This window comes from Lepus europaeus, chromosome 19, assembly GCF_033115175.1.
Source record: "Lepus europaeus isolate LE1 chromosome 19, mLepTim1.pri, whole genome shotgun sequence".
Classification (NCBI taxonomy): domain Eukaryota; kingdom Metazoa; phylum Chordata; class Mammalia; order Lagomorpha; family Leporidae; genus Lepus; species Lepus europaeus.
In genome coordinates this window covers 54,681,116-54,707,089 of record NC_084845.1, presented here as the reverse complement: position 1 = coordinate 54,707,089, position 25,974 = coordinate 54,681,116, and the positions used below count along the sequence as shown (strand labels likewise).

General features: G+C 52.5%; 1 protein-coding gene across 4 annotated transcripts in view; it reads right to left on the bottom strand.

The window, feature by feature from the left end:
• Positions 1–124: 124 nt before the first annotated feature.
• Positions 125–25,974, bottom strand: part of PRMT7 (protein arginine methyltransferase 7) — a 47,421-nt gene continuing 21,571 nt past the window's right edge. For 2 of the 4 annotated variants that reach the window (XM_062177883.1, XM_062177884.1), the window contains exons 6-18: positions 20,596–20,708; positions 18,187–18,428; positions 17,785–17,965; positions 12,402–12,529; positions 11,957–12,092; positions 10,990–11,073; positions 9,866–9,913; positions 8,795–8,884; positions 4,805–4,966; positions 3,763–3,837; positions 1,303–1,463; positions 494–590; positions 125–333 (exon numbers count right to left, since the gene is read on the bottom strand). In XM_062177883.1, coding sequence (XP_062033867.1) covers positions 163–333; positions 494–590; positions 1,303–1,463; positions 3,763–3,837; positions 4,805–4,966; positions 8,795–8,884; positions 9,866–9,913; positions 10,990–11,073; positions 11,957–12,092; positions 12,402–12,529; positions 17,785–17,965; positions 18,187–18,428; positions 20,596–20,708 — 1,688 coding nt within the window. In that variant the 3' untranslated portion in view covers positions 125–162. Of the gene's footprint in view, positions 334–493; positions 591–1,302; positions 1,490–3,762; positions 3,838–4,804; positions 4,967–8,794; positions 8,885–9,865; positions 9,914–10,989; positions 11,074–11,956; positions 12,093–12,401; positions 12,530–17,784; positions 17,966–18,186; positions 18,429–20,595; positions 20,709–25,974 lie in introns of those variants that run through there. The other 2 variants (XM_062177885.1, XR_009864506.1) reach the window with 2 other exon arrangements.

The following is a 25,974-nucleotide window of genomic DNA, read 5'->3' as shown; positions in this document are numbered from 1 at the left end:
TGCCTTTCAAATAAAAAAAATCAAAATTTTAAAAGGAAGAGGTCTCCTCTGCACCCTGGGGCTGGGCAGGTCCAGGAGGAGAGGTGCACTCTCGGGCTTCCCTTCCCCAGAAAGCCACACCCACTCAGAGCCCCGGCCACTTTATTTCGCAACAAGCGAGTCTCAAACCTGGACGTCTACAGGACTGAATTCCATGGTGACGTCTCCGGTGTGGGGCAGAAACTCCACAGCATAGTGGACTGTCCGGGGTCCCTGCAGTGGCACTCTGGGGTCCAGCGGGGTACGGAAGAAGTACACAGCCTGCTTGCAGTGGGGGTTCCAGCAGCAGTCCCCCTGTGAGGGGAGCAGCAAGGGGACACTGAGGGCGCCCTGACACATGGGCCACCTGCCCGCCCAGGCACCAACCCAGGGCCGCAGAGGAGTTACTCAGCCTGAGGAACACAAGACAGGGCACAAGGTCCTGGCACCTGCTCTCAGGCAGAGCCAGCCCTACCTGGTCCTCTGCAGGCTGCAGGAGGCCGGTGCTGACCGTGTGGTCCGGTGTGAGGTGGTATTCCATCCAGAGGACAACTCCATGGCTCCTTCCAGGCCTGGGGGCAGGGGGTTGAGACGAGCAGAAACATGAGATGGGTGGCATAGCCATGGACCCCTCTACTAACCAGAAACCCCTGATCTTCCCACCTCTATCCTGCACAGTTGGGAACTCCTGACCCCCACCTGACCCAGAGCCATGCAGCCCCAAGAGCTGCCGCAGCCCCAGGCCCTGCTTGCTCCTCGAAGCCTGGCCAAGCATTCGGTGCACCTGGGCAGGGCCAGCCCCTCAGAATGTAGCTCTGGCACCAAGGCTGAAGACCCCAGCCAGAAGCTCAGGCTGGGAGCCCTGGGTTCCTGTGCTTGCTCTGGTTAGGGGGGAGCAGCAGCTCTGTTCTGTGAAGGGGTTGGCGCTGGATGGACCTGACCCTACCTTGTAGCGAGCAGCCCTCACAATTCCTAACCTGCTTCAGTTCCCAGGAGAGTTTAGGAACATGGGCTGATGGGTAACCATGGTAACCAAGTTCACATTTCTCTGCAGCTGTGATCCAACAAAGGCGCTCAGATGCAGGAGGTGAGCAAAGCCCACTCGGGGGCCCCTGCTGGCCCCTGCCAGAGGCTGGGAGCCACCGCACCACAGGGCCAGACACAGCCGAGGCAGCCCCCATCTGCAAGGCCCACAGTCACAGCCTCCCCGGCCAGTGGGCTTCTCCCGCGGGCAAGTCCTCCTGAGGGTAGCTGTCCCAGCTGCCTTCCCAGACCCACACTCACCTCTGGAGCTCCAAGGAGCCCTCGGCACGCAGAGGCTGCTGAGGCACCGGCTGTCGGAAATCAAAGGTCAGGATCTGCTGGGCTGGGGACAGGCTGCGGCAGGGGTACTCCCACAGTGGGTGGGGCTCGGCTTCCTTGCTTTCCCGGAAGTCCAGGGCACGCTGGGAGGAGAAGGGGATTTGGGGGTCTGCAAAGAAGAACCGGCAGCTCCAGGGCTCACGCCAGAGGCACCCTCCCCTCCAGGACGTGCAGTCGCGTGGGCGGACCTCGCAGGATGCCCAATGCCTGTCAAGGCAGCAGCTTCTTCCCTGCCCACCTGTAGCTGGTGCCTCAGCACCTGTGCCCTCTGAGCCTCACTTTCTCCCTCGTGAGAATGGGCGGCAATGCCTCTCGCTTGAGCAATGCTGGTAACCAAATGCTTACACCAGTGAAACCTGCAATGCTGGCCGCTCACCCACCCACGGCCACTACAGCTGTGCCATCAGGGGCAGAGGCTTGGGGCTGGAGGGAGAGACAGTCAGCCAGGCGGGAACAGGGAGCTGCAGACTGTCCTGAGGGAACAAGCAGAAGGGCCACAAGGAAGGAGCATGGACAGCGCCAAGTGGGATCAGGGCGGAGACAGCCAGCGCTGCACAGGGCAGGAGGGCGCAATGCAGGCTTTGCCCTCGGCTCTGAGTGGAGGACGGCAGGGACTCCATGGGAACCTGACCAACCACTACCAGGGGACAGAGGAGCTGCAGGGCGGAGCCCGGCCCAAGCGTGGCAGGCGGGAGTGAGATGAAGCTGGGTCACAGGCAGGCAGCCCTGGGAGGGGCCAGGCTTGGGACTGGGCACGGATGGGGGATACCTGCAGGTCACTGCCCACCGCCCAGGGGAGGCGTCCAGCACCCCGGCCATGTGCTCTGAGCATAGGGGAGATGCAGACGTGGGATGGGGACGGTCAGGGAGAGGTCAGGAGCAAGGGTATGAGAGAGACCCAGAGCACAGGCCTCTCGGGGTGGAAGGGTGAGAGGAGCCCAGGTGTGTGTGTGTGCGCACATCTTAGCAGAAGAGCTTTCTGGAAACGTGGAACAGCTGCGCTGGTGGTCTGCTGGGCCAGGTGGGTCAAACAGCCACTGCGTTCACTGTCTAAAAAACAGGAGCCGGCACTGTGGCACAGCACTCATATGGATGCTGGTTTGAGTCCTGGCTGCTCCATTTCTGATCCAGCTCCCTGCAAATGTACCTGGGAAAGCACTGGAAGATGGCCTGAGTGCTTGGGTCCCTGCACCAATGTGGGAGACGCAGAAGAAGCTCCTGGCTCCTGGCTTTGAATAGGCCCAGCTCTGGCCATTGCAGCCATTTGGGAGTGAACCAGCAGATGGGAGACCTCTGCCTTTCTGTAACTCTGCCTTCTGAATACATAAATAAAAATCTTTAAATTAAAAAAAAAAAGTGCACATGTGGTACAGGGTCACAGCAAAGCAGGCCAAGCTGCCGCTCAGGGCGCCCCTATCTCACACTGGAGTGCTGGAGGAGTCCAGTCACTCCCTGCTTCCGATCCAGCTCCCTGCTAAAGCACCAGGGGGCAGCAAGCACTGGCCCGAATCCTTGGGCCCCTGCCACCCACATGGGAGACCCAGATGACGTTCTTGGACCCTGGCTTTGGTCTGGTCGTTGTGGCTATGTGGGGAGTGAACCAACAGATGGAAGATTTCTGCTACTCTGCCTTTCAAATAAATATTAATGAATCTTAAAACAAAAACAAAAATCAAACCTCACACTAGCAATCCACATTCATACAAAAAATGTGAGCTCTGGATAAGCAAGAGGAGGGGCAGGTGGGCCCCGGGTGGGCCCCTGTGGAGCCTGCGGGCAGCGCACAGTGCCCACTGCGCACCATGGACTTCTTCACCACGCGGAACAGCCCTGGCTCCTCGCCTCGCCTCTCTCCTGCAGAAGATCATGACTCCCGCCAGTCATCACAGATCCTGACACCACTGTGCAGCGGCGGCTGCCCCAGGCTCTGGGGATGCGGACCCTGGCAGCTGACCCAGTCCCTGCTGCTGGAAGCTCAGGGCGGTGCCAACATGGAGATCGCCCTGCAGGGCCCTCCTTACCTGTCCTTCCCCTGAATGGAAACCACTGCCTCAGGTCACTGGGCTGCCTGGGAAGCTGCCCAACAGAGCACAGCAGCTGCCATTGGAAAAGCCGTCCTAGGGGGCCCAGGCCGTAAGTCTGTAGGGAGGGCACAACATGGTGCAGGAACGGCCCCGACAGCGCACGATGGTTCTCAGCAAACACTCTCGGTGGTGAGAGCAGGATGGAGGGCCCTGCCCTCCCTGCCCCAAACAGAGCAGCTCTCTATACACTGCCTCCTGTCTGAGCCACAGCCTGCACGGTAGCCACTGTCAGGGGCCCGTGGCCTCATGGGGTGGGTGGGTGGGTGGGATGCTGCTCAGAGCCGCAGCCCTGGCCTACCTGAATCATGTCGTCCATGATGTGCACGTCAAAGCCTTCACAGTCACCACAGGGGCTCCGGATCCGCCACAGGTCCTGTGGGGAAGGTACAGCCCTGACTACACCCACCTGCCTGGTCACACAGATGTCTACACCTACCCGGGCGCGAGATGGGTGAGCAGGACCCAGATGAGACATCCCCAGGTTGAAAAGACTCAGACACTGCAGACCCAGGATGGGCTCTGCCAGACCCTCAGGACGCAGCGACCCTCTTGGCGGGGACAATCTACCAGGGTGACCAGGATTGGGGTTGGCCTTCTAGCCCAGTCCACCCCTAACACCAATTCCCCAAAGCACATCCAGGCCAGCCCACCTCTGCCTACTGCCTCCCTGGAGATACAGGCTGGGGAACAAGCCATCTGTGCCTGACACCCCCCTTGACCATGAAAATCAGGATGTACATGAAAATCCGTTCAAGTGAAAAAAAAATAACGCAGAAGAAACGCCCAGGAACTAAGCAACGAGGCCACTGAGCTCCCACATGATAAGAAGCCATTCTTATAAAAGGACTATCAAATGCAACGCGCCCCGCGTTTCAGGTTAAAGCATTTCAAAAGCCTTTTAATAAAAATGCCTTTCCCAAAATGACTTCGTGACTGTGGTTCTGCTTTGATGAGAAAATTAAAATGAAGCTTTTCAATTCTTCCCCGCATAAAGAAGCTGCCTCTCCCATCTCAAAATGCTTTTAACCACTGGAGCCTTGGCTCTTAATGAGAGCAGTGCAAGCTGCACAGCCTGTCTCCCAAAACGCTTCATTTCTGTTTTTTAATTATTCTGATAAGCCACAATTGTGAAGTGACAGTGCACGGCCATTTCCATTTCCTGTGGCAAATGGCTGTCTTCTGAGGCACTGCCCTGATGGCTCCCTGCAGCGCACCGATACGGATGGAGGGGTGAGGCCCAAGTCCTCAGGGCTCCATTGGCACCCAGGGCCTCTGCAAGAAAACAAGGCTCCCGACCCCCCTTCCACTCTGTCTCCCACTAACCCCTCCGGGTGGCCTACCCTGAACTCCACGACCATAGCGTGCAGAGACGCAGCCTGGGGCATCACCACGGCGCCAGGTCCCAGGTGCTGGTCCACAGCGGTGCGGACGTACCAGAAGTACAGGTTGTGCCAGGGCAGTAGGCTGGTGGTGAAGAACGGCTCACCCACAAGGAGAGACACCTGGTGAGCAGGGCAAGAGCAGGACCCAGGCATGAGAAGGGCTCTGCTGAAGAGCGACAGGCAGGAAGTAACAGGCCACCCACACACTCACACACTCAGCAAACAGCTGTTGGGTCTGTACCTGCCCTCGAGGATACCAAGATGAGTCCCGCCTTCAGCAGCAGACAGGCAAGCGAGGGGGGCATCCTGTAAGGCCCTGCTGAAGCTTTGTCATCACAAGTCCTCGGTGCCTGTCTGTGTGGGGACACAGCGTGGTGTCCCCAGCACAACAGCAAAGTGCTTGGCCAGAGCGCACACTGAGTCAACGTGAGCCCAGCAGGCGAGCAAGTGACTGGCAGGCAGAAAAGCTGAGGAGCAGGAAGGGCGGCCCAGGCCCAGGCCCAGGCCCAGGCCCGGACTGGAGTGAGAACAAGGGTGTGAGCCACAGCAAGGGAGCGGAGGCAGAGGCCAGAGAGGCGGAAGGGGCCGGTGGGGAAGGGGGAAGAGGCCGGACTCGCCCTGGAGGCCAGAAGCTCTAATGGGGAGTTCAACAAGGGCTGTGCTTTAAAAGACCCCTCCCCTCTGAGGGCCAGGAAGTAAGAGGGGAGGGCCCCAAGGGCAGCGAGGCACAGGGGTGACTCAGGAGAGCACAGTCTAGGCCAGGGTTGGGGAGACTGCAGAGAGGGAGAAGGGAGACAGGGCGGAGCTGAGGAGACAGACTCCCCAGGGCTGGGCCCAAGTGGACGGGTATCAGGGAGGCGCTGGTCGGAGCCAACACAGCTGCACTGAAAACACTGGGCAAGACAAAGGGCTGGCCCTGAGGACAGCCTGTCCCCTGCCCCAGTGAGCTCTCGCCACTGCTCTGCAGTCACCTGGAGTCCAGTGTACGCCACATAAGCTGCTTCGAGAATCGAATCATTTCCTACACCATCACTGATGGAGGGGGGAGGGCAGCTTGGAACAACGCAGCAGCCCTGTTCACAACAGCCGGCGGGGTCTACCCGAGCGCCCCCTCCCATAAACAGGTAAGCAAGGCATGGTCTGGCCACACAACGGAGCATTAGTCAGCAGGACAAAGAAGCGAAATGCTGGCCCACTCAACACGACACTCCTTGACAACCCTGCTGGGAGCGAGCTGTCAGCCACAACACGGCTGCACGCTGCAGTTCCGTTTCTATGAGCCTCAAAAGAGACAGGAAGGACACAGGGGCTGCCCGAGACTTGGAAGACCAGGGACAAGTGGAGTGACTGGCAACAAGAATGGTGCTTCTTTCAGGGTAACAAAAGAGTCAGAGGGAGGAGTTCTAGCCCGCAGTTAAGATGCTGCTTGGGACATCCACATCCCACAGTCCAGCTTTGCTTCTTACCCAGCTGCCTGGGAGGCAGCAGGAATGGCTCAAGGAGTTGGGTTCCTGCCATGCGCCTGGCAGACCTGAACTGAGTTCCAGGCTCCTGACTTTGGCCCAGCACCAGCTACCACAGGTAGCTGGAGGGGTGAACCAGTGGATGTAAGGGATTCTTTTTCTCTCTCATTCACTTTGCCTTTCAAATAAAATTAAAATGAATAAATTTTTAAAAATGTTCTAGGATTGATTTGGTGATAGTTGTACAACCTTATGAACATACTAAAATCACTGAATTGTATACTTTTTATTTTTATTTTTTTTTATTTTTGACAGGCAGAGTGGACAGTGAGAGAGAGAGACAGAGAAAGGTCTTCCTTTGCTGTTGGTTCACCCTCCAATGGCCGCCGTGGCTGGCGCGCTGCAGCCGGCGCACCGCGCTGATCCGATGGCAGGAGCCAGGTGCTATCCTGGTCTCCCATGGGGTGCAGGACCCAAGGACTTGGGCCATCCTCCACTGCACTCCCTGGCCACAGCAGAGAGCTGGCCTGGAAGAGGGGCAACCGGGACAGGATCGGTGCCCCGACCGGGACTAGAACCCGGTGTGCCGGCGCCGCAAGGCAGAGGATTAGCCTATTGAGCCGCGGCGCCGGCCTGAATTGTATACTTTTTAATAATTTTTTAGAAGTTATTTATTCGGGGCCGGTGCCGTGGCTTAACAGGCTAATCCTCTGCCTTGCAGTGCCGGCACACCGGGTTCTAGTCCCGGTTGGGGTGCCGGATTCTATCCCGGTGGCCCCTCTTCCAGGCCAGCTCTCTGCTATGGCCCGGGAAGGCAGTGGAGGATGGCCCAAGTGCTTGGGCCCTGCACCCCATGGGAGACCAGGAGAAGCACCTGGCTCCTGGCTTCGGATCAGCACGACGCGCCGGCCGCAGCAGCCATTGGAGGGTGAACCAACGGCAAAAAGGAAGACCTTTCTCTCTGTCTCTCTCTCTTACTATCCACTCTGTCAAAAAAAAAAAAAAAAAAAATTATTTATTCACCTGAAAGGCACAATGACAGGGAGGGATACACAGATATCCTCCACCTGTCCGCTGGTTCACTCCCCAGGCAGCAGTAACAGCCCGGGCTGGTCCAGGCTGGGCCTGGAAGTAACTCCATTCAGGTCTCCCACATGGATGGCAAGCGCTCAACCACTTGGGCCATCATCTGCTACCTTCCCAGGTGCATAGCAGGAAGCTGGACTAGAAGTGGAGCAGGCTGGACTCAAATTCATGCTTCAATATGGGATGCTGGCATCACAAGGGGCAGGCTAACCTGTGCCATACAATACCGGCCCCCGAACTGTACACGTTTTTAAAGATTTATTTATTATTTATGTGAAAGGCAGAGAGAGAGAGAGAGAGAGAGAGAGAACCTTCCATCCACTGGTTTACTCCCTAAACGGCTGCAACCGCCAGGATTAGGCCAGGTGGAAGCCAGAAGCCAGGACCTTCTGGGTCTCCCCATATGGAGACCTGCTGGGGCCCAGGGACTTGGGCCATTTTCCCCTGTTTTCCCAGGCACTTTAGCAGGGAGTTGATCAAAGTAGAGGAGCCAGGACTCTAACTGGAATGCCAGCGCTGCAGGCTACAGCTTAACCCACTGGTCCCAAAACTGAACACTTTTAACAAGTAAACTGTGTGTGAGTTCTACCTCCATGAAGCTGTGAAAGACATGGAGGAAAATGGGCAAATGCCTGAATATCCACATGTGGTAACCAAGCACAGGACAAGACGCTGCCTGTATCAATCCAAACACTCAAAAGACATAGCAGTGAGTGCTGGTGAGGGCTCTATACAGTACTAATGGGGATGTAAAATGGTATGGCCACTTTGGCAGCAGTTTTTCAGAAGTCACATAAAATTACCATATTACTCGGCAGTTTAAAGCCTAGACAACTGTCTCGGAGAACTGAAAACATCCATCTTCACGAAGATCTATACTCCAGTGTTCATAGTAGCATTCTTCACAACAGCCAAAAGCTACAATGCCAGCATCCCACATGAGCATCGGTTCCAGCCCTAGCTGCTCCACTTCTGATCCAGCTCCCTGCTGATGCACCTGGGAAAGCAGTGGACAATGGCCCAAGTACTTGGGCCCCTCTCACCCACATGAAAGACCCAGATGGAGTTCCAGGCTCCTGGTTTCAGCTCTTGCACCATTTGGGTAGTAAACCAGCAGATAAGACCATCTTTCTGTAACTCTGCCTTCCAAATAAATAAATCTTTAAAAAAAAAAAAAGTAAAAGGGAAGGGGAAGTGAATGACGTCAGGAGCGCTGGGAAGGGAATGGGGGAGGCCCTCCAGGCTGCTCAGAGCAATGCCATGATTTGCCCAGCCATGCCCTCCACACGGTCTTATTCCTGGGGCCCTGCCACAAGGCACAGGCACAGGATGGCGCGGGGCTCTCAATGCTACACCGCCCACCCCAATAGCCCTCGTGTGTGCAAGAGCTCCTGCTCACCTTCCTACCCTGCAGGTCTTCAGACGTTAGCGTTTCAGGCCGCTTCTCTATGATATTGATTTTATCTTCTAAGTGGTTAGCTTTGAAGATCTTAGAAAGAAAAACAACAACGGAAAAAAACAATTACAAAAGTATTTTTGTTCAGCAAAAAGAAAAAACCAACATCTCCCAAGTTGTTCTCTGCGCTAGAGAACCCAACCCCACAGCTCCAGAGCGCTCCCTCCACCTGCCCTGCGGAAATCCCCCCTCGGGGGCAGCCCTCGCTCCCAGGATGAGATGGTGAGCCAAATGCAGTCACAGGGAAAGACTTGCTGGTCATGGATACACAGCAGGACCTAGTGCCAGGCATGCAAGCCACCCTCCGGAGTGGAAGTCGAACCCACTGCTGGCCAGGGAGACAGCGAGCATCTCCCATCAGGCAGGGAGCAGTGGCGGCCCAGGAACCAATCAGACAGTCAGTCCCACTGCTGCAGAGATCTCAGCTTTCCTAGCTTCATGTGAAGGAGAAAAGCCTGAGTGAGGCAGCTGTGAAAAACAGAGCAGAGTGGAGCTAGTGCTGTGGTCTAACAAGCTAAGCCTCCACCTGCAGTGCCGGCATCCCTTATGGGCATGGGTTCATGTCCCGGCTGCTCCTCTTCCAATCCAGCTCTCTGTTATGGCCTGGGAAAACAGTGGAAGGTGGCCCAAGTAGATGGGCCCCTGCACCCACATGTGAGACTCAGAAGAAGCTCCTGGCTTCTGGCTTTGGATCCGTTCAGCTCCAGGATTGAGGGCATCTGGAGACTGAACCAGCGGATAAAGATGTCTCTATCTCTCCCTCTCTCTGCCTCTCAAATAAATAAAATCTTAAAAAAAAAAAAAAAAAAAAAAAAAAAAAGCAAAGAAAGACCTGAGTGCACACGTTCTGGGGATGACTAGGCCAGCTCTCCGTGCAGAACCAAACAACCAGGAGAGTGCTCACCCAGCTATGCTCCTCCGTTTCCCCGGAACTTGGTGCTGCACAAGGTCAACCCCAGATGCTGGAAGGAAAGCCCCCAGGCCCTCGGGACGTCACTCACAACCTCCACTTACCTTTTTCATCAGTTTATGAGAAGCTGATGAACTCTCGACTGTAAATACCTGAAGAGAACACCACGCTATTAGTTATTAGACACATACTCAACAGAGGAAGAAATTACTTATTCAAATGTGACAAGATCAGTCCAAGGCAGAGAACATCACCTGAACACTTCAACCTTGCTCACTACCAACTTGGGATAGCACCTACGGTCTGCACTGATCCTGGCAATGCGGGTTGTGGCTATGTGGCAGCAGTCCACACACGTGGGCAATAGACCGTAAGGCCCCCAGAACCAAGCACACAGCTGCACACATCAGTTGCACCTGGAAGAAGCCTTAATGAGGGGTTGTGTCGTGAGGCAGTGGGTAAAGCCAATACCTGCAACGCTGGCATATCATATGAGTGCCAGTTTGTGTCCCAGCGGCTCCACTTTAGATCCAGCTCCCTGCTAATGCACCTAGGAAAAGCAGTGGAGGATGGCCCAAGTGTTTGGGCCCCTACCACCCATGTGAGAGACCTGGATGAAGCTCTAAGTTCAGCCTAGACCAACCATGGCTGTTGTGGCTATTTGGGGAGTAAACCAGTGGATAGAAGCTCTCTCTGTAGCTCTTTCAAACGAATGTATTTATCTTAAAAAATAAAAAAAAAAAAAAGGCAGCAGCCTTAACCATAGAACTGTGTACCTGACCACACAAAGCTCTGACTCAAGAGCTGATCTTAGGAAAATACAAGTAGGGGCTGGCGCTGTGGCAGAGTGGGTAAAGCTGCTGCCTCCAGGGCCAGCATCCCATATGGGCACTGGTTTGAGTCCCAACTGCTCCACATATGATCTAGCTCTCTGCTGTGGCCTGGGAAAGCAGTAGAAGATGGCCCAAGTCCTTGGGCCCCTGCACCTACATGGTAGCCCCGAAGGAAACCCCTGGCTTCAGATCAGCACAGCTCTGGCCATTGCAGCCAACTGGGAAGTGAACCAGCAGATGGAAGACCTGTATCTGCCTCTCCTCTCTCTGTGTAACTCTGACTTTCAAATACATAAATAAATATTTTAAAAAAAAGAGAGAGAGAGAAAGAAAATACAAGTAATGAGATAGAGCAGAGCCAGCCCTTGGAAGCTGACAGAAGACACGTGCGCTACCTGCTGGGCACCCAGGTGATGGGCCAGCATGGAGAGCAGGCTGCCATCGCTGACACACAGGCAGATGCTGTCTGGGGTCAGCACCTGTGGGAAAAGAACAAGTTCAGCACAGGCTCTGCGACAGCTCCTCGGGGCCAAATGACAAACGTTTCCTTCTGGCCCCACTCATCAGGACAACTGAGTGTCAAATCAGAGTTTATCCCATCCCTCTCACCTGGCTGAATCCTCTTGGTCTCCGCACCATCGCACCTGCCTGTGCAGTCACCCACCCTACCCTCCAATACCTCTCCCGAGTCTCCCCAGCAAACCCTAGAGGCAGGGAAGACCCTTCTCAACCCAAGCCAGAAAGCCTCGCTGAGGGTCTGCCCCACTCATAGGAGGCCAACACCCAGTCTACATCTACAACAGGTTTTTTCGGGTCTGGTGACAGCTGTCACTCAAGGCTCAGGCATTCTCAAGTGACATCTCCGAGCAAGGATGCCCTATGGGTCACAGATCCCTCCAAGAAACTCTGCAACTGAGTCAACTGGATCTTTCCTCCCCTCAAAATGCACGCATGAGTACATGTGCACATGGGTTCTTGAACACAACTCTGCAATCTGCAATGGTGGCCCCCAGGCTGGGTCCCCTGAGAGGCAGAAGCAGCACAGGTTTCAGGCAGGAGAGTTCTATGATCAGATTTGTATTTTAGAAAATCTGACAAAGGTGGTAATGGACGGGAAGAGGAGAGAGGTGGCTGAAGTCACTGGGCTCACTGGGAGCCACAAAGGCATTCAGCAGGCCACACAGAGGGGCTGGGAAGACCCCGGAGGAGACTCTCACAGATGGGCAGAGAGCAGGCCCTCCAGGGAGACCCCTGTAGGCTCCTCAGCTTTCTGCACTGTGCCCACTCCCAAACCTCAGGCAGAGAGTTAGGGCCAGGGGCAAGCTTCTACCCTGGCCACAACCATGCAAAAGTTGGACTTACGGTCCCCAGGGCCTGGACATACTGCTCAGTTCTGTTGGCATCATTGATCTCTCCAAAACGAGGCCGGGTCCAGAGCAGGTGAGCTTGGCAGTCGCACACAGGGCGCATCTGGGAGACGCTCACTTTCTTTTCAGGGCTATGGCAGGCGATAAACAGACAGGTGGTGGGCATACCCCACTAGACACTCAGAAGCAGAGGGCACAGCACAGGGACCTGCTCTGTGAGACTGGCCACTGGTTCTCAAGCAGAGATTGGACTTCACACACGTCAGTGCTAACTGGAGTCCAGCCACGCCTGACAGCGTCCTCTCATTACCCTGACACATCCACACAAACCACTGATCTCTCATTTCAATCTGCTCAAATCTGCCCACTTGTGTCTCCCAAGTATCCATAAATGGCCCAGTCTGCGAGGCCCAGTCCTTCACCCCTTGGCTCGGGCATACCTGGTCCTCTGGAGGCTGTACCACACACAGTAGTCGTCGTGGTGGGCTACCAGGCAGAGGGCTGCGCCCTGGGTGACAGGCTCCTCTTGTGGCAGGAAGTATACACACTGCATCCAGTGGTCCCGCCACTGAAATCGGAAATGGACATTTGGAAACAATTAAAGAAATTTTCATATGCAAGCTGTTGTTATGGAATGACTGTTAATCCCCATAGGAGCTACAATGGTAGTTTGCTTCTGCTGGAGACTGATCTTATTCTCAGAAGATGTGCACTGAGGAATTTGAGGGTGAAGTGTCAGCTGTCTGCAACTTACTTCAATGATCCCGCAAAAACTCTCTGTGTGTGTATGTGTGCAGGGAAGGAGGGAGGCGGCAGAGGAGGGAGAACAAGACAAAGGACGTGCGGCTGGCGTTCCCTGGCGAAGTTAAGGGCGTCTCAGTGCTATTCATACATTTTCAATATACAAAGCTGTGAAAATAGTACAAAAAGCTTTTGTTTGGTTTAATTCATCAAATTAAATGGACTTTTTAAAGAACTAGAAGACTCTACACTGTGAAGCATGGCTTTACAATGATACAGAGCCAGGCTTTAATAAGCTGTCTTGAGCCTTACTATAAACCCCACGTACAGGTATCTATCTTCAGAAAAAAAAAAAAAAAAAAAAACCTCACACATACAAAAAAAGGAAAAAAGCCATAGCCACATAAATAGGCCTATCAATCACAGAATTATTTATACTAGCAAAAACTGGAAACAACCCAAATGTGCAGCAGCTCCAAAAGGGACACACAAATCCTCACGCAGAACCCATAAAGGTGTTTAAAATGACGAGTGTGGGCCTGGTGCTGTGGCGTGGCAGATAAGGCCACCGCCTGCAGTGCCGGCATCCCATGTGGGCACCAGTTCAAGTCCCGGCCGCTCCACTTCCTGTCCCGCTCTCTGCTATGGCCTGGGAAAGCAGTGGAAGATGGCCCAGGTGCTTGGGCCCCTGCACCCATGTGGGAGACCCGGAGGAGGCTCCTGGCTCCTGGTTTGGATTGGCGCAGCTCCAGCCGTTGTGGCTAGCTGGGGAGTGAGCCAGCGGATGGAAGACTTTTCTCTCTGCCTCTCCTTCTCTCTCTGTGTAATTCTGACTTTCAAATAAATAAATAAATAAATCTTTAAAAATAAAATAAAATGACAATTGTACATGGGGCCGGTGCTGTGGCACAGCAGGTTAAAGCCCTGGCCTGAAGTGCTGGCATCCCATATGGGCACCAGTTTGAGGCCTGGCTGCCCCACTTCTGATCCAGCTCCCTGCTTATGTGCCTGGGAAAGCAGAAGAGGATGGCCCAAGTCCTTGGGCCCCTGAACCCACGTGGGAGACTCAGAAGAAGCTCCTGGCTTTCAATAGACTCAACTCCAGCCATTGTAGCCATTTGGGGAGTGAACCAGCAGATGAAGGACCTCTCTCTACCTTTCTCTGTAACTCTGTCCTTCAAATAGATAAATTAAAATAAAATGAAATGACAAATGTGGTGACTGCTACCACACGAGAGATTTACAAAAACCCACCTTTGGAAAGGGACCTATATTTTGCATGCCAGGACCACAGTGACTTTTATTTTTTTTTTAATGTAATGAGGTTTACTACGATTATAACCTTTAAGCCTTTTTTTTATATATTTATATATTTTTTTGACAGGCAGAGTGGATAGTGAGAGAGAGAGACAGAGAGAAAGGTCTTCCTATGCCGTTGGTTCACCCTCCAATGGCCGCTGCGGCCGGCGCATCTCGCTGATCTGAAGCCAGGAGCCAGGTGCTTCTCCTGGTCTCCCATGCGGGTGCAGGGCCCAAAGACTTGGGCCATCCTCCACTGCCTTCCCGGGCCATAGCAGAGAGCTGGCCTGGAAGAGGGGCAACCGGGATAGAATCCGGCGCCCCAACCGGGACTAGAACCCGGTGTGCCAGCGCCGCAAGGCGGAGGATTAGCCTGCTAAGTCACGGCGCCGGCCAAAGCCTTTTTTTTAAATTAAAGACTTTATTTATTTATTTGAGAGGTAGAGTTACAGATAGTGAGAGGAAGAGACAGAGAGAAAGGTCTTCCACCCACTGGTTTGCTCCCCAAATGGCCAGAGCTGTGCCAATCTGAAGCCAGGAGCCAGGAACCTTTTCCAGATCTCCCACTTGGGTGCAGGGGTCCAAGCAGTTGGGCCATCCTCTGCTCTTTCCCCTGCCATAGCAGAGAGCTGGATAGGAAGTAGAGCAGCTGGGACTGGAACCAGTGCCAATATGGGATGCTGGTGCCGCAGGCAAAGGGTTAGCCTACTGCACCACAGCGCCGGCCCCTAAGCCTCTTCTTAAAATAGAAAGAATTATCCTAAAAAGTGGATGCCTGGCTCTGCTGTGATGAGACAGTCACCTCTGTCCTCCTTGGTCGTCTTTGGGAACTCGGGAAAACGGGGCCCTCCCGGCTGGTGGCTCAGCAGCGAAGCTGAGGCCAGGCTCAGAGCCACATCCCATCCTGCCTGGTCAGAAATTGAACAGTTCTCATGCATCTAAAACATCTATTTGAACATAAAGGCTAGAAAATGAAAATCCGACCAGGTATATTCTGGAAAAAATAATAACGAGGGGGAAAGAACAGGTCCTCTTAAGCCTGTTATTCATTCCTGTGCTACACAAAAGCAGCCTTCTCGGATCCCTCCTGTGCTCCCATGGTGCCTCCCTGTCACCTCTCCCTCCCACTCTCTCCACCACAGGGGGCTCCCAGTCCTAATGCTGAAGAGCTGGCAGCAGAACCTGCCATCCCACGGACTAAAAAGACTTGGGATCAAAGCACTCTGAATTAATAAAGGAAACTCGTTAGCAGCTCCTAGATGCCCAACAGTGCAAAAGTCATCGCTGGTACAGAAAGGGCACAGAGCCTACTGTCAGAAGACCTGGGGCTCCCTGGACAGAGGCCCTGTGCCAATCCTCTAGTTGTCTGGGTATTGTCGCAGTTACACATGCGTCTTACATGAGGATTAAAGGAGAAAATGTAGGAAGCATTGCTTGGAAGATGTGTACATGAAAAGCATTAACATTTATAGGATGCTCTCATGCTAATTTTCCAATCATCATACTTATGGAGAGGAAGAAAGCAGTTCAAGGCCTATCTCAACTCTGGGGGTTAATTCTGACCCCCACACCTCCCTCACACACACTAAGGCTGCAGAGGGAAGCTGGCACTTGCTGGTTGGTTGTCCCCACTTGGGGCCAGGCAACTGGAAGGCAGAGTGGCCGAGGAGCTCCCAGGCCAGGTAACCTAAGCAGTGACTCAAGGAAAGGCGGGGAGCCGGCGCTGTGGTGCAGTGGGCTGGGCCTCCACTTGCGGCGCTGGCATCCCATATAGGCATCGGTTCGAGTCTCAGCTGCTCTTCTTCTGATCCAGCTCTCTGGCCTGGGAAAGCAGTGAAGATGGCCCAAGTGCTCGGGCCCCATACTCACGTAGCAGACCCAGAAGCAGCTCCTGGCTCCTAGCTTTGGATCAGCCAAGCTCCAGCCATTGCAGCTATTTGGGGAGTGAACCAGTGGATGAAAGACGTCTCTCTCTGTCTCTCCCTCTGTCTGTAACTCTCTCTCTCTCAAATAAATAAATCTTTAAAAAAACAAAAGGACTGGTGGGTGGGAAGAGCAGCTATGGTTTTTCTACAAGGCCAATACGATCTTCACCAAGAACCAGCAGGTAGGCAAACAAAGGAAGTTTTGTTCTTGGTTCTGCAACATTGTTTCTATCTTTTCCCCTTTGCGGGAGAAAACACACCCACATAAGAAAAAAGCTTCAAGATGGCCGGCGCCGTGGCTTAACAGGCTAATCCTCCGCCTTGCGGCGCTGGCACACCGGGTTCTAGTCCCGGTTGGGGTGCCGGATTCTATCCCAGTTGCCCCTCTTCCAGGCCAGCTCTCTGCTATGGCCCGGGAAGGCAGTGGAGGATGGCCCAAGTGCTTGGGCCCTGCACCCGCATGGGAGACCGGGAGAAGCGCCTGGCTCCTGGCTTCGGATCAGTGAGATGCAGTGGCCATTGGAGGGTGAACCAACGGCAAAAAATGAAGACCTTTCTCTCTGTCTCTCTCTCACTATCCACTCTGCCTGTCAAACTGTCAAAAAAAAAAAAAAAAAAAAGCCGGTGCCGCGGCTCAGTAGGCTAATCCTCCGCCTTACGGCGCCGGCACACCGGGTTCTAGTCCCGGTCGGGGCACCGATCCTGTCCCGGTTGCCCCTCTTCCAGGCCAGCTCTCTGCTGTGGCCAGGGAGTGCAGTGGAGGATGGCCCAAGTGCTTGGGCCCTGCACCCATGGGAGACCAGGATAAACATCTGGCTCCTGCCATCGGAACAGGGAGGTGCGCCGGCTGCAGCGCGCCTACCGCGGCGGCCATTGGAGGGTGAACCAAAGGCAAAAGGAAAACCTTTCTCTCTGTCTCCCTCTACTGTCCACTCTGCCTGTCCAAAAAAAAAAAAAAAAAAAAAAAGCTTCAAGATAAGGAGGACAGGAAGTAAAAAATAAGTTTCCTTTCCTCCTCTCCCAGAAGCAATCATTTTTATCATTATCATTATTATTTACCAATTCCTATGAATTCTTCTCAAGATATCCTGCACACCCTACATGTGCCATCCCCTCCAACCCACGTCCTGTCACACACACCAGTGCTGGCCGGCAGACACAGCTGTGCTCCTTCACGCATGTTTCATGTGGGTCTGTTCCACATCATCGCCAGAGCCACCACACTGGCAGGATGCAGGGTGAGTCCCCACTGCCACTCCTTTTCTAACTCGGGGCTGTGGTGAGTACCCTACACACGTTCTGCACACGTGTGCATCTATCCAGAGCTCAAGCGGCTGCAGGTGGCATCACTTTCCATGGGGACAGAGTGGCCCCCTGTGCTCTGGCTGTCCTGGGACTCACTCCCCTGCTCCCTCCCAGCTCAGTAGGCTCCTCTTCACCACCGGTGGAAGTGGCGGTTTTACTGCTCCTCCTGTGAGTGGGGATGAGGACCTCATCACACGTGGAAGAGTCATCCTCACTTCCTCTCCTGCAGTTCCTGTCCTCTGGTCCGAATCTCAGGGGTGAGGGGAGTTCTAGGAGTGGTTGTGCTGGGACTGGTGAGGAGCCCGCTCACCAAGCTGCCCTGCTGCTCACCGTGTCCACGGGTGCTGACCGTGAACCCGCAGAGAGGTCTGCCTCACCAAAGCGAGCCTGCATGTTTTTTCTTTTTTAGTTCTTCTTCGTCTTTGTTTCTGACAACACCTTCTTTCAGTTCCTGAGAACCTAAGGTTCAACTGCCTATTTTCCCACAAACATAAGCAAGCGCATGATAAGTTTCCTGAATTACAAGCAAACATGCTGAGCCCCTGCCTCTTACCTGGAGCCCCTCTGGGTCTGAGTGTGCCCAGAAGGGGGCCATGGTGCACTTGATCTTCCCCTCAGGGTCCATTTCAATGTCCCACCAGGAGAGAACCACCTGAGCCCGGCCAGATGCCAGGGGTTCAAACTGCCTACTATGGCAGGCAGCTGAGCTACTGACTTGCTTGCTGAAGTCCACGCTGTGGAAGAAGAGCCAGGAACTTAAGCACACTTTAACACACACACTCCATTTTCAAGTTTTTGTGGTGGCCTGACCAGCAATGCTGCTTGGTTGCAAAGGATTTTTGCTTTCAAGGCAGCCGACACGAGTTAGGTTTCCTTCCTACTCAAAAAGAACTGCCAAAGACCCAAATTCCATCAACTCTCTCAGACCGCTGTCACCCAGGTGGATGCCTGGTACCTGAACATCGGCAGCACATGGCTGAGGACAGTGAAGTCAGCGGGCGACACCTGGTTCAGCTGAATGTCATAGACAGAGGGCGCGCCCGGGCACCGCTCCAGCTCGGCAGGGGGGACGATGACCTGCTCTCCGAGGCTGGTGTGAACGTGGATGGGGAAGAGCTTGTTCCATGACCACATCCTTCTCGACTCTACCAGTTGTGCATAGACGGTGGCTCGGTGAGGCACAGCCTCGCAGTATTCCTTAGTTCATATTAAAAACAAAAGAACAACCAGAAGTCAGTACACTGACTCACATGAATTCCTGCCAATCAGAAAAGATTTACTGGGGCCAGTGTTGAGGCACAGCAGGTAAAGCTGCTGCTTGCTACACCAACATCCCAGATGGGTACTGATTCGAGTCCTGGATACTGGCTGGAGTCCCGGCTGCTCTACTTCCAATCCAGCTCCCTGCTAATAGCCTGGAAAGAGCAGAAGTGGCACAAGTGCTTGGGTCTCTACCACCCCATGGGAGACCTGGATGAGGCTCTTGGCTTCAGCCTGGCCCAGCCATGGCAATAGAGGCCATTTGGGAAGTGAACCAGAGGATGGAAGATCTCTCTATCTCTGTAACTCTTTCAAATAAGTAAACAAATCTTTTTTTTTTTTTTTTTAATTGTTAGACTAGTTTAGTAACATCTAAAGCCTTACCACTCTTATAACAGCAAAATGTTTTCAGCCCTATGCTCTGGGTACAGGGAAAAGAAAAGAAACTAGATTTCATAAAGGAATACATATAATGCCCGAAATGATTTATGCCAGATAAGTTCCCAACTCTGTGGTACTCTAAAATGCATCAAAAATAGACCTTAATTGTCATCATGCTGGTGAACTCCCACACTGAGTTGGAAGAAAGAATCAAGTCTTACAGCTGAGCAGTAATTCTGGCCCCAGGTTCAGGGCAACCCTTCAGCGTGGCTTTTTATTTTTTAATTCTTTTTTGAAAAGCAGAGAGATAGGCCGGCGCCGTGGCTCAACAGGCTAATCCTCCGCCTTGCGGCGCCGGCACACCGGGTTCTAGTCCTGGTCGGGGCACCGATCCTGTCCCGGTTGCCCCTCTTCCAGGCCAGCTCTCTGCTGTGGCCAGGGAGTGCAGTGGAGGATGGCCCAAGTGTTTGGGCTCTGCACCCCAGGGGAGACCAGGAGAAGCACCTGGCTCCTGCCATCGGAACAGCGCGGTGCGCCGGCCGCAGCGCGCTACCGCGGCGGCCATTGGAGGGTGAACCAACGGCAAAAGGAAGACCTTTCTCTCTGTCTCTCTCTCACTGTCCACTCTGCCTGTCAAAAAAAAAAAAAAAAAAGAAAAGCAGAGAGATAGAGATAGAGATAGAGACAGAGACAGAGAGAGAGAGAGAATACCCATCTACTGGGTCACTCTCCAAAGGCCTACAACAGTTGTGGCTGGGCCAAGCCAAAGCCAGGAGCCTGAAACTCAATTCAGATCTCCCACATGGGTGGCAGGGACCCAAGTATTTGAGCCATCACCTCCTGTCTCCCAGGTGTGCATCAGCAGCTGGATCAGAAGCAGAGCCAGGACTTAAACCCAGGCACTCTTATATGAGATGTGGGCATCTAATCAGCACTTTAAAAACTGTGTTGTTGGAAGTCTAACTCTTTTTTTTTTTTTTTTAAGATATATTTTATTTATTTGAAAGGCAGAGATACAGAGAGGGAAAGGGAGACGGAGAGGTCTTCCATCTGCTGGTTCCCCTCCCTAATGGCCACAACAGCTGTGGCTGGGCCAGGCCAAAGCCTGGAGCCAGGAGCTTCTTCCAGGTCTCCCACATGGGTGCAGGGTTCCAAGCACTTGGGCCATCCTTTACTGCTTTCTCAAGCACATAAGCAGGGAGCTGGATCAGAAGTGGAGCAGCCAGAACTCAAACCAGAGTCCATATGAGATGCTGGTGCTGTACACAGCAGCTTAACCTGCTACAGCACAACACTGGCCCCCAAAAGTCTGACTCTTGAGTGTGGCTCTTGTCCAGACACCAGAGCCAAAAGCGCCTCATGGCAAAGCCCAAGGGACAACAGTCTACCCTCAATTGGCCTGACCTGCTGGCATCTCCAGGCACCGCTAGTCTAGTTTTCTTCCGAGCTCACACATTCAATCCCCAATTCTGTACACACCAGGCACTAGGGACTCGGCAGTGAAGAGGACACTCACAGCTGCTCTCGCATGGAAACGACAGGCACAGGGTTTTTCTACCTCAGTACCTCTTGAGCCACAGCCTCCAAGGAAGTAAGGGATCCCCAGAGTGCGGGGAGGGGGGAACGCTGAGGGCTGGGGCTAGGCTGAGCATGTATATCATGGAGCACCAGGTAAGCCGGCTGAGATCACAGCCACAGGCAAAGGGCAGCCCTGAGCCACTACCTGCACAAGATGCCTATGTGCGTGCTCATAGGAGGGCAGCGCTCCCTCCCCGATCAGCTCCGTGTCAAACAGCTCTGTGACCAGGATGTTGGCCCGGCACGGCATGTCACCATCTGAGAAACACAAGCAAACAGAGTTGAAGCGAGACACAGACTAGGAGAAATATTTACAGCAAATATGTGAAAGGTAAGAGGCCACACAGTCATCCCAGTGACCGCACATACAGACACTGAAGTACTTAGCAGCAGCACAATGTCTGCAACTGACTTTCCAACGCTTTGGCAAAATATCCATCCAAGTGTTTGGAAAAATGCTCACAACTGGGAAGTCCAAGGGAAGGTTGAGGGAATATGGGAATTTTCCGTCCTACCCTTTCAAATTTTCCGTATGTTTATACTGGGGTGAGGACTCAGAAAAAGTAAGAAAACTATTAACATCCAAGCAAAAATACAAATAGATCATTCAAAACAGAACAGGTATCAGCTAAATATACAGAAAACTTTTCATCTTGATTAGCAACTAGAGAGATACAATTAAACTATTAACTACAAAAACTAGCTAAAAGCAAAAACTTCAAACACTTCCAGCCTGCAGAGAGTGAGACCCATGACTGAGACTCCCCAGATTCCTTATAACAAATCCCCGTAATTAAGTTAGTGTTGTGCCACCAATCTCACAAATAACTGCTGCTTTACGGTAGCAGGATTCTGGAGGACTCTTTTTGTTAACTTCATTTTCTAAATCTTTGTCATATAATATTAATTATAATTTGTAATGAGTCAAAAGACAAAACAGACTTTGGAAAGGGCTGTTCATCATGGAGAATTGACTGTAAACATTCTAATGGCTCATGCATTACAACCTGACAAGGCTACTCATCTTCCCCACAAGACACGTCTCACAGATGTGTCTCACAGATGTGAGACGTGCCTTGTGCAGGAAAGCACATGACAGGGCTCAGAGAAAGTGTTAGAGAAAGACTGGGCTTTGGGTCCTAGACACCTGGCCCTCACCCTGCTTTTTAGCCCCAAACGCTCAGTTCTATGACTTTCATCACCTGTAAAATGAGCCCTGGTCCCCTCTATGCCATCCCCACACCTGCTCCTCCTCCAGTGTTTCTGTGGCAGGGAATGGCAGCCCCAAGCACACACTCTGGAAACCTGGGCATCCTCTGCAAGCTCCAGAAGCACAGAGGCCTGACCGCCTGCTCACTACCGCCCCCCAGTGCCCAGAACAACACATGACAGCCAGCAATCCTCAGCAGACATTAGCCCAATTCTTGAATCTTCCTTCTCTGTCATCCTACAGCCAATCGATCACCAAGCCTACTAATTGTATCTCCTGATTTAATTTTTAAGCCAATTATGGAACTTAAAATGATTTACTGGCCAAATTCACTTCATCAAAAATAAAAATAAAGTGTTCTGACCCAGTGAATTTTAACAAACACTTAGTAAGAGCCTGGTATTTAGCTAATGGTGCAGAGGGAGCCTGGAGCCGGGTAGCTGCCTCAGGTGCTTCTGGAGTCTTTATCAAATGAGTAGAATGGTTGAACAAACAGCTTGCCTCGTGTGCAATCCATCTCAGGGGAGCAGCCAGCAAGCTGAGATGCCATTTGTTAAAAGGCCCAAGAACAGAAACTTGGAGAACACACAATCAGAAGCAGAAAGCAAGCAAAAGGAGAGCCAAGACTGGGAGGTGCCCCTGAGGGTCCGGGGCGGGGTTTTCAGGAAGGACTGAATGGCAGAAGCTGCAAAGCTGCAGTGGTGTGAGACAAACAGCAGAGGGCAGGCACCCAACCCGCCAGTGAGGAAAGTCAGGCTGTGGGGGCTGGAAACAATGTCCCATTTATAAGGGACTGTGGATAGCAAAAGGCTGACAGGCTCTCACTAAGCAAGGATTACTAAATTATATGCCAGGCTCTGATCAAATAACAGAATGGAATAATTAGTAAAATATACACAGTCCACAACCTCATATGGGGATACAGACATTAAATATACAACTATATAATTATTTAAGCACTGCGTGCTAAGTGCTACAAAAGAAAAGCATTAGGAAAGCACACAGGGGCCTGCAAGGTCTATGATGGTATTGGTGGCCTGGAGGAGGACACAGGGCACAGCCACGGGGCGGTGCTTCAGGGCAAAGGCTGCCCTGTAGGTTGGTCTCCAGGGTCTCTGTTGTGTAAACAGACAAACCACAAAGTAAAAAACCTCCACTGCTACAACAGAGGAAGTGGGATCACACCCATCCTCCCACTGTCATCAACTAGAAACCTGGGCAAGATACATGAGCAAGGGTTTTCGGGTGCGGGACAAGAGATAACAGTCTGCTCCCCACAAGAGAAACAAACAAGTGAGTCCCACGGCTGCTCAGCTTTTGGTCAGGAAGCACCTTGCTGCCTGCAGCCCACGCGATGAGAAACCAAGCCGAGCAGCGTCGCTGAGTTTACGGAGACAGAAACTAGAGGTCGGGGACGTGGCAGTGGCTTGAACTTGCCAGGCAGAGGTCCAGAGAGAAAATTAGGCTTCAGAGTGCTGCAGAGGTTCCCCTCAAGTCTGCTGCTGACCATATTCACATACACACAGGGTGAGGCACTGTAAGGCCAAAGATGCTCATGTAACTCTAAGTTGAGCAATTTCTAGAGCTCTTGTAGGACGGGAAGCATTCCAGTTCTGGTCAGCCAGGCTCAGAATCCGCACTGAGCGCCCAAGGCACTCAGTAGAGATCCTGGAAAGGCCACACTGTCACAGCCAGGCTCAAGTGTCCTTAGAGCAGTGATTCTCAATGTGGCAACTGTGCCCTGAAGTCCCCTGTCCCCAGAACATCTGGCAATGTCTAAATATGCTTCAAGTTGGCATAAATGGTGGTAGGGGAGAGGTGTGCTAATGGCATCTACTGGGCAGAGGCCCAAGATACTGCTACACCTCTCACACCATCCAGGACAGCTTTAAATCACCAGACCCTAAATGTCAACATTGCCACTGCTGAAAAACCATGACTTAACACTATTCTAACCCAGCTCCAATAAAGCTAAAAAAAGGCCTTGAAAGGATCAAAGTAAACTGCAAGTAACCCAACTATAGGCCAAAGTTTTTGAAGGAAGCCAGCAAAATCCAGTACCAGATAATGAAAAACTCCCCATACCCACAGCACCAAAATAAAAATCAGAAAATAGGCAAGAAGGAACATGCGACCCAGAACCAGGATAAAAATGAGCCAACAGAAGAAATCTAGGAAAGACAGGGGTCAGGGACACAGAAGACACGGATACCTAAAATAAATGTGAATTAAAGGAAAACGAACAAAAATAATGAGGAGAAAAACTGAAAGTGTGAAAAACAATCAAATGGACCTTTTAGAGTTTAAAAAACACAGTATCTGGGGCCGACACTGTGGCGTAGTGGGTAAAGCCGCCACCTACAGTGTTGGCATCCCACATGGGTGCCAGTTTGAGTCCCGGCTGCCCAACTTCTGATCCAGCTCTCTGCTATGGTCTGGGAAAGCACTAGAAGATGGCCCAAGTCCTTGAGCCCTGTACTCAAATGGGAGACTAGGAAGAAGCTCCTGGCTTCAGATCAGTGCAGTTCTGACCATTGTAGCCAACTGGGAAGTGAACCAGCAGATGTAAGACCTCTCTCTCTCCGCCTCTCCTTCTCTCTCTCTCTCTGTGTAACTCTTTCAAACAAATAAATAAATCTTTAAAAAAAAACAACAACACAGTATCAGAAACCCAAGTTCAGAGGCAGGTATTGTGGCACAGTGGGTTAAGCTGTCACTTGGGATGGCTGTATCACATATCAGAGTGCCTGGTTCAAATCCCAGGTACTTCTGGCTTCTGACCTAGCTTCTTGCTAATGAACCTGGGAGGTAGCAGTGATGGCTCCTGCTATCCACATGAGACACCTGAATGAACTTCCTGGCTTCTGGCATTAGCCTATCTACCCCAAGCTGTTGTGGGCATCTGGGGAGTGAGCCAGAGGATAGAAGATCATGATCATGACTGTGATCATGATCTCTGCCTTTCAAATAAATCTGATAAAAAGAAAAAAATGGAAAGTTCAATATAGAAAAGATCAGACAGCACAGAAGAAAAGGTGAATGGCCTGAGAGCTGGTCCATCACGTGGTACACACACACACACTAGAGAATGCTGCTTAGCCACATAGAGCACGAACTCCTAGTTGTTTTTATTTTAAAGACTTATTAATTTACTTGAGAGGCGGAGTTAGAGAGAGAGAAGGAGAGACAGAAAGAGGTCTTCCATCCGCTGGTTTACTCCCCAAATGGTTGCAACGACCAGGGCCAGGGTAAGCCAAAGCCAGGAGCTTCATCTGTGTCTCCCGCATGGGTGTGGGGGCCCAAGGATTTGAGCCATTCTCCGCTACTTTCCCAAACACCTTAGCAGGGAACTGGATAGGAAGCAGAGCAGCTGGGGCTTGAACCAGTGCCCACATAGGATGCCAGCACTGATTTCAGAGCAGTAAGAACATGGACTCCTGAGACACAGACCACCACAGGTAAGTCTCAAAAGCACCATGCTATCTAAAAGAGAGCAGACTCAAAAAAGTACACCCTGTTAGGATTCCACTTCCTTGAAATTCTAGAACAGGTAAATAGTAAGAATGATAGGGCCAGCGCTGTGACACAGCAGGTCTTTAAAGCTCCAGCCTGCAGTGCTGGCAGCCTATATGGCCACCGGTTTCATCCTAGTTGCTCCACTTCCCATCCAGCTCCCTGCTAATGCACCTAGGAAAGCAGTGGACGATGGCCCAATTGCTTGGGCTCCTGCACCCACGTGAGAGACCTGCAAGAAGCTCCTGTCCTGGCTTCAGATCAGCTCAGCTCCAGTTGTTGTAGCCATCTGGGGAGTAAACCAGCAGATGGAAGCCTCTCTCTCTCTGTCTCTGTCTCTCTCTGTAACTCTGTCTTTTAAATAAATAAATCTTTCAAAACAAATGGGAATGATACTGCAGAAAGCACACCACTGGGTTCCCACAGCCGGACACGGGAGAACTGACTATAAAGGTCAAGAAGACTGTTTTCTGAGCAGGACAGAGATACTCTAATGTCTTGATTGTGCTGGGTGGTTACAAGGCTGTTTATGTTTGTCAAAATTCTTTAAACTATCCTCTTCAAATAGACATTCTTTTAAAAGCAAAACAAGGCTGGTGCCGTGGCTCAACAGGCTAATCCTCCGCCTTGCGGCGCCGGCACACCGGGTTCTAGTCCCGGTTGGGGCACCGGATTCTGTCCCGGTTGCCACTCTTCCAGGCCAGCTCTCTGCTGTGGCCAGGGAGTGCAGTGGAGGATGGCCCAAGTCCTTGGGTCCTGCACCCCATGGGAGACCAGGATAGCACCTGGCTCCTGCCATTG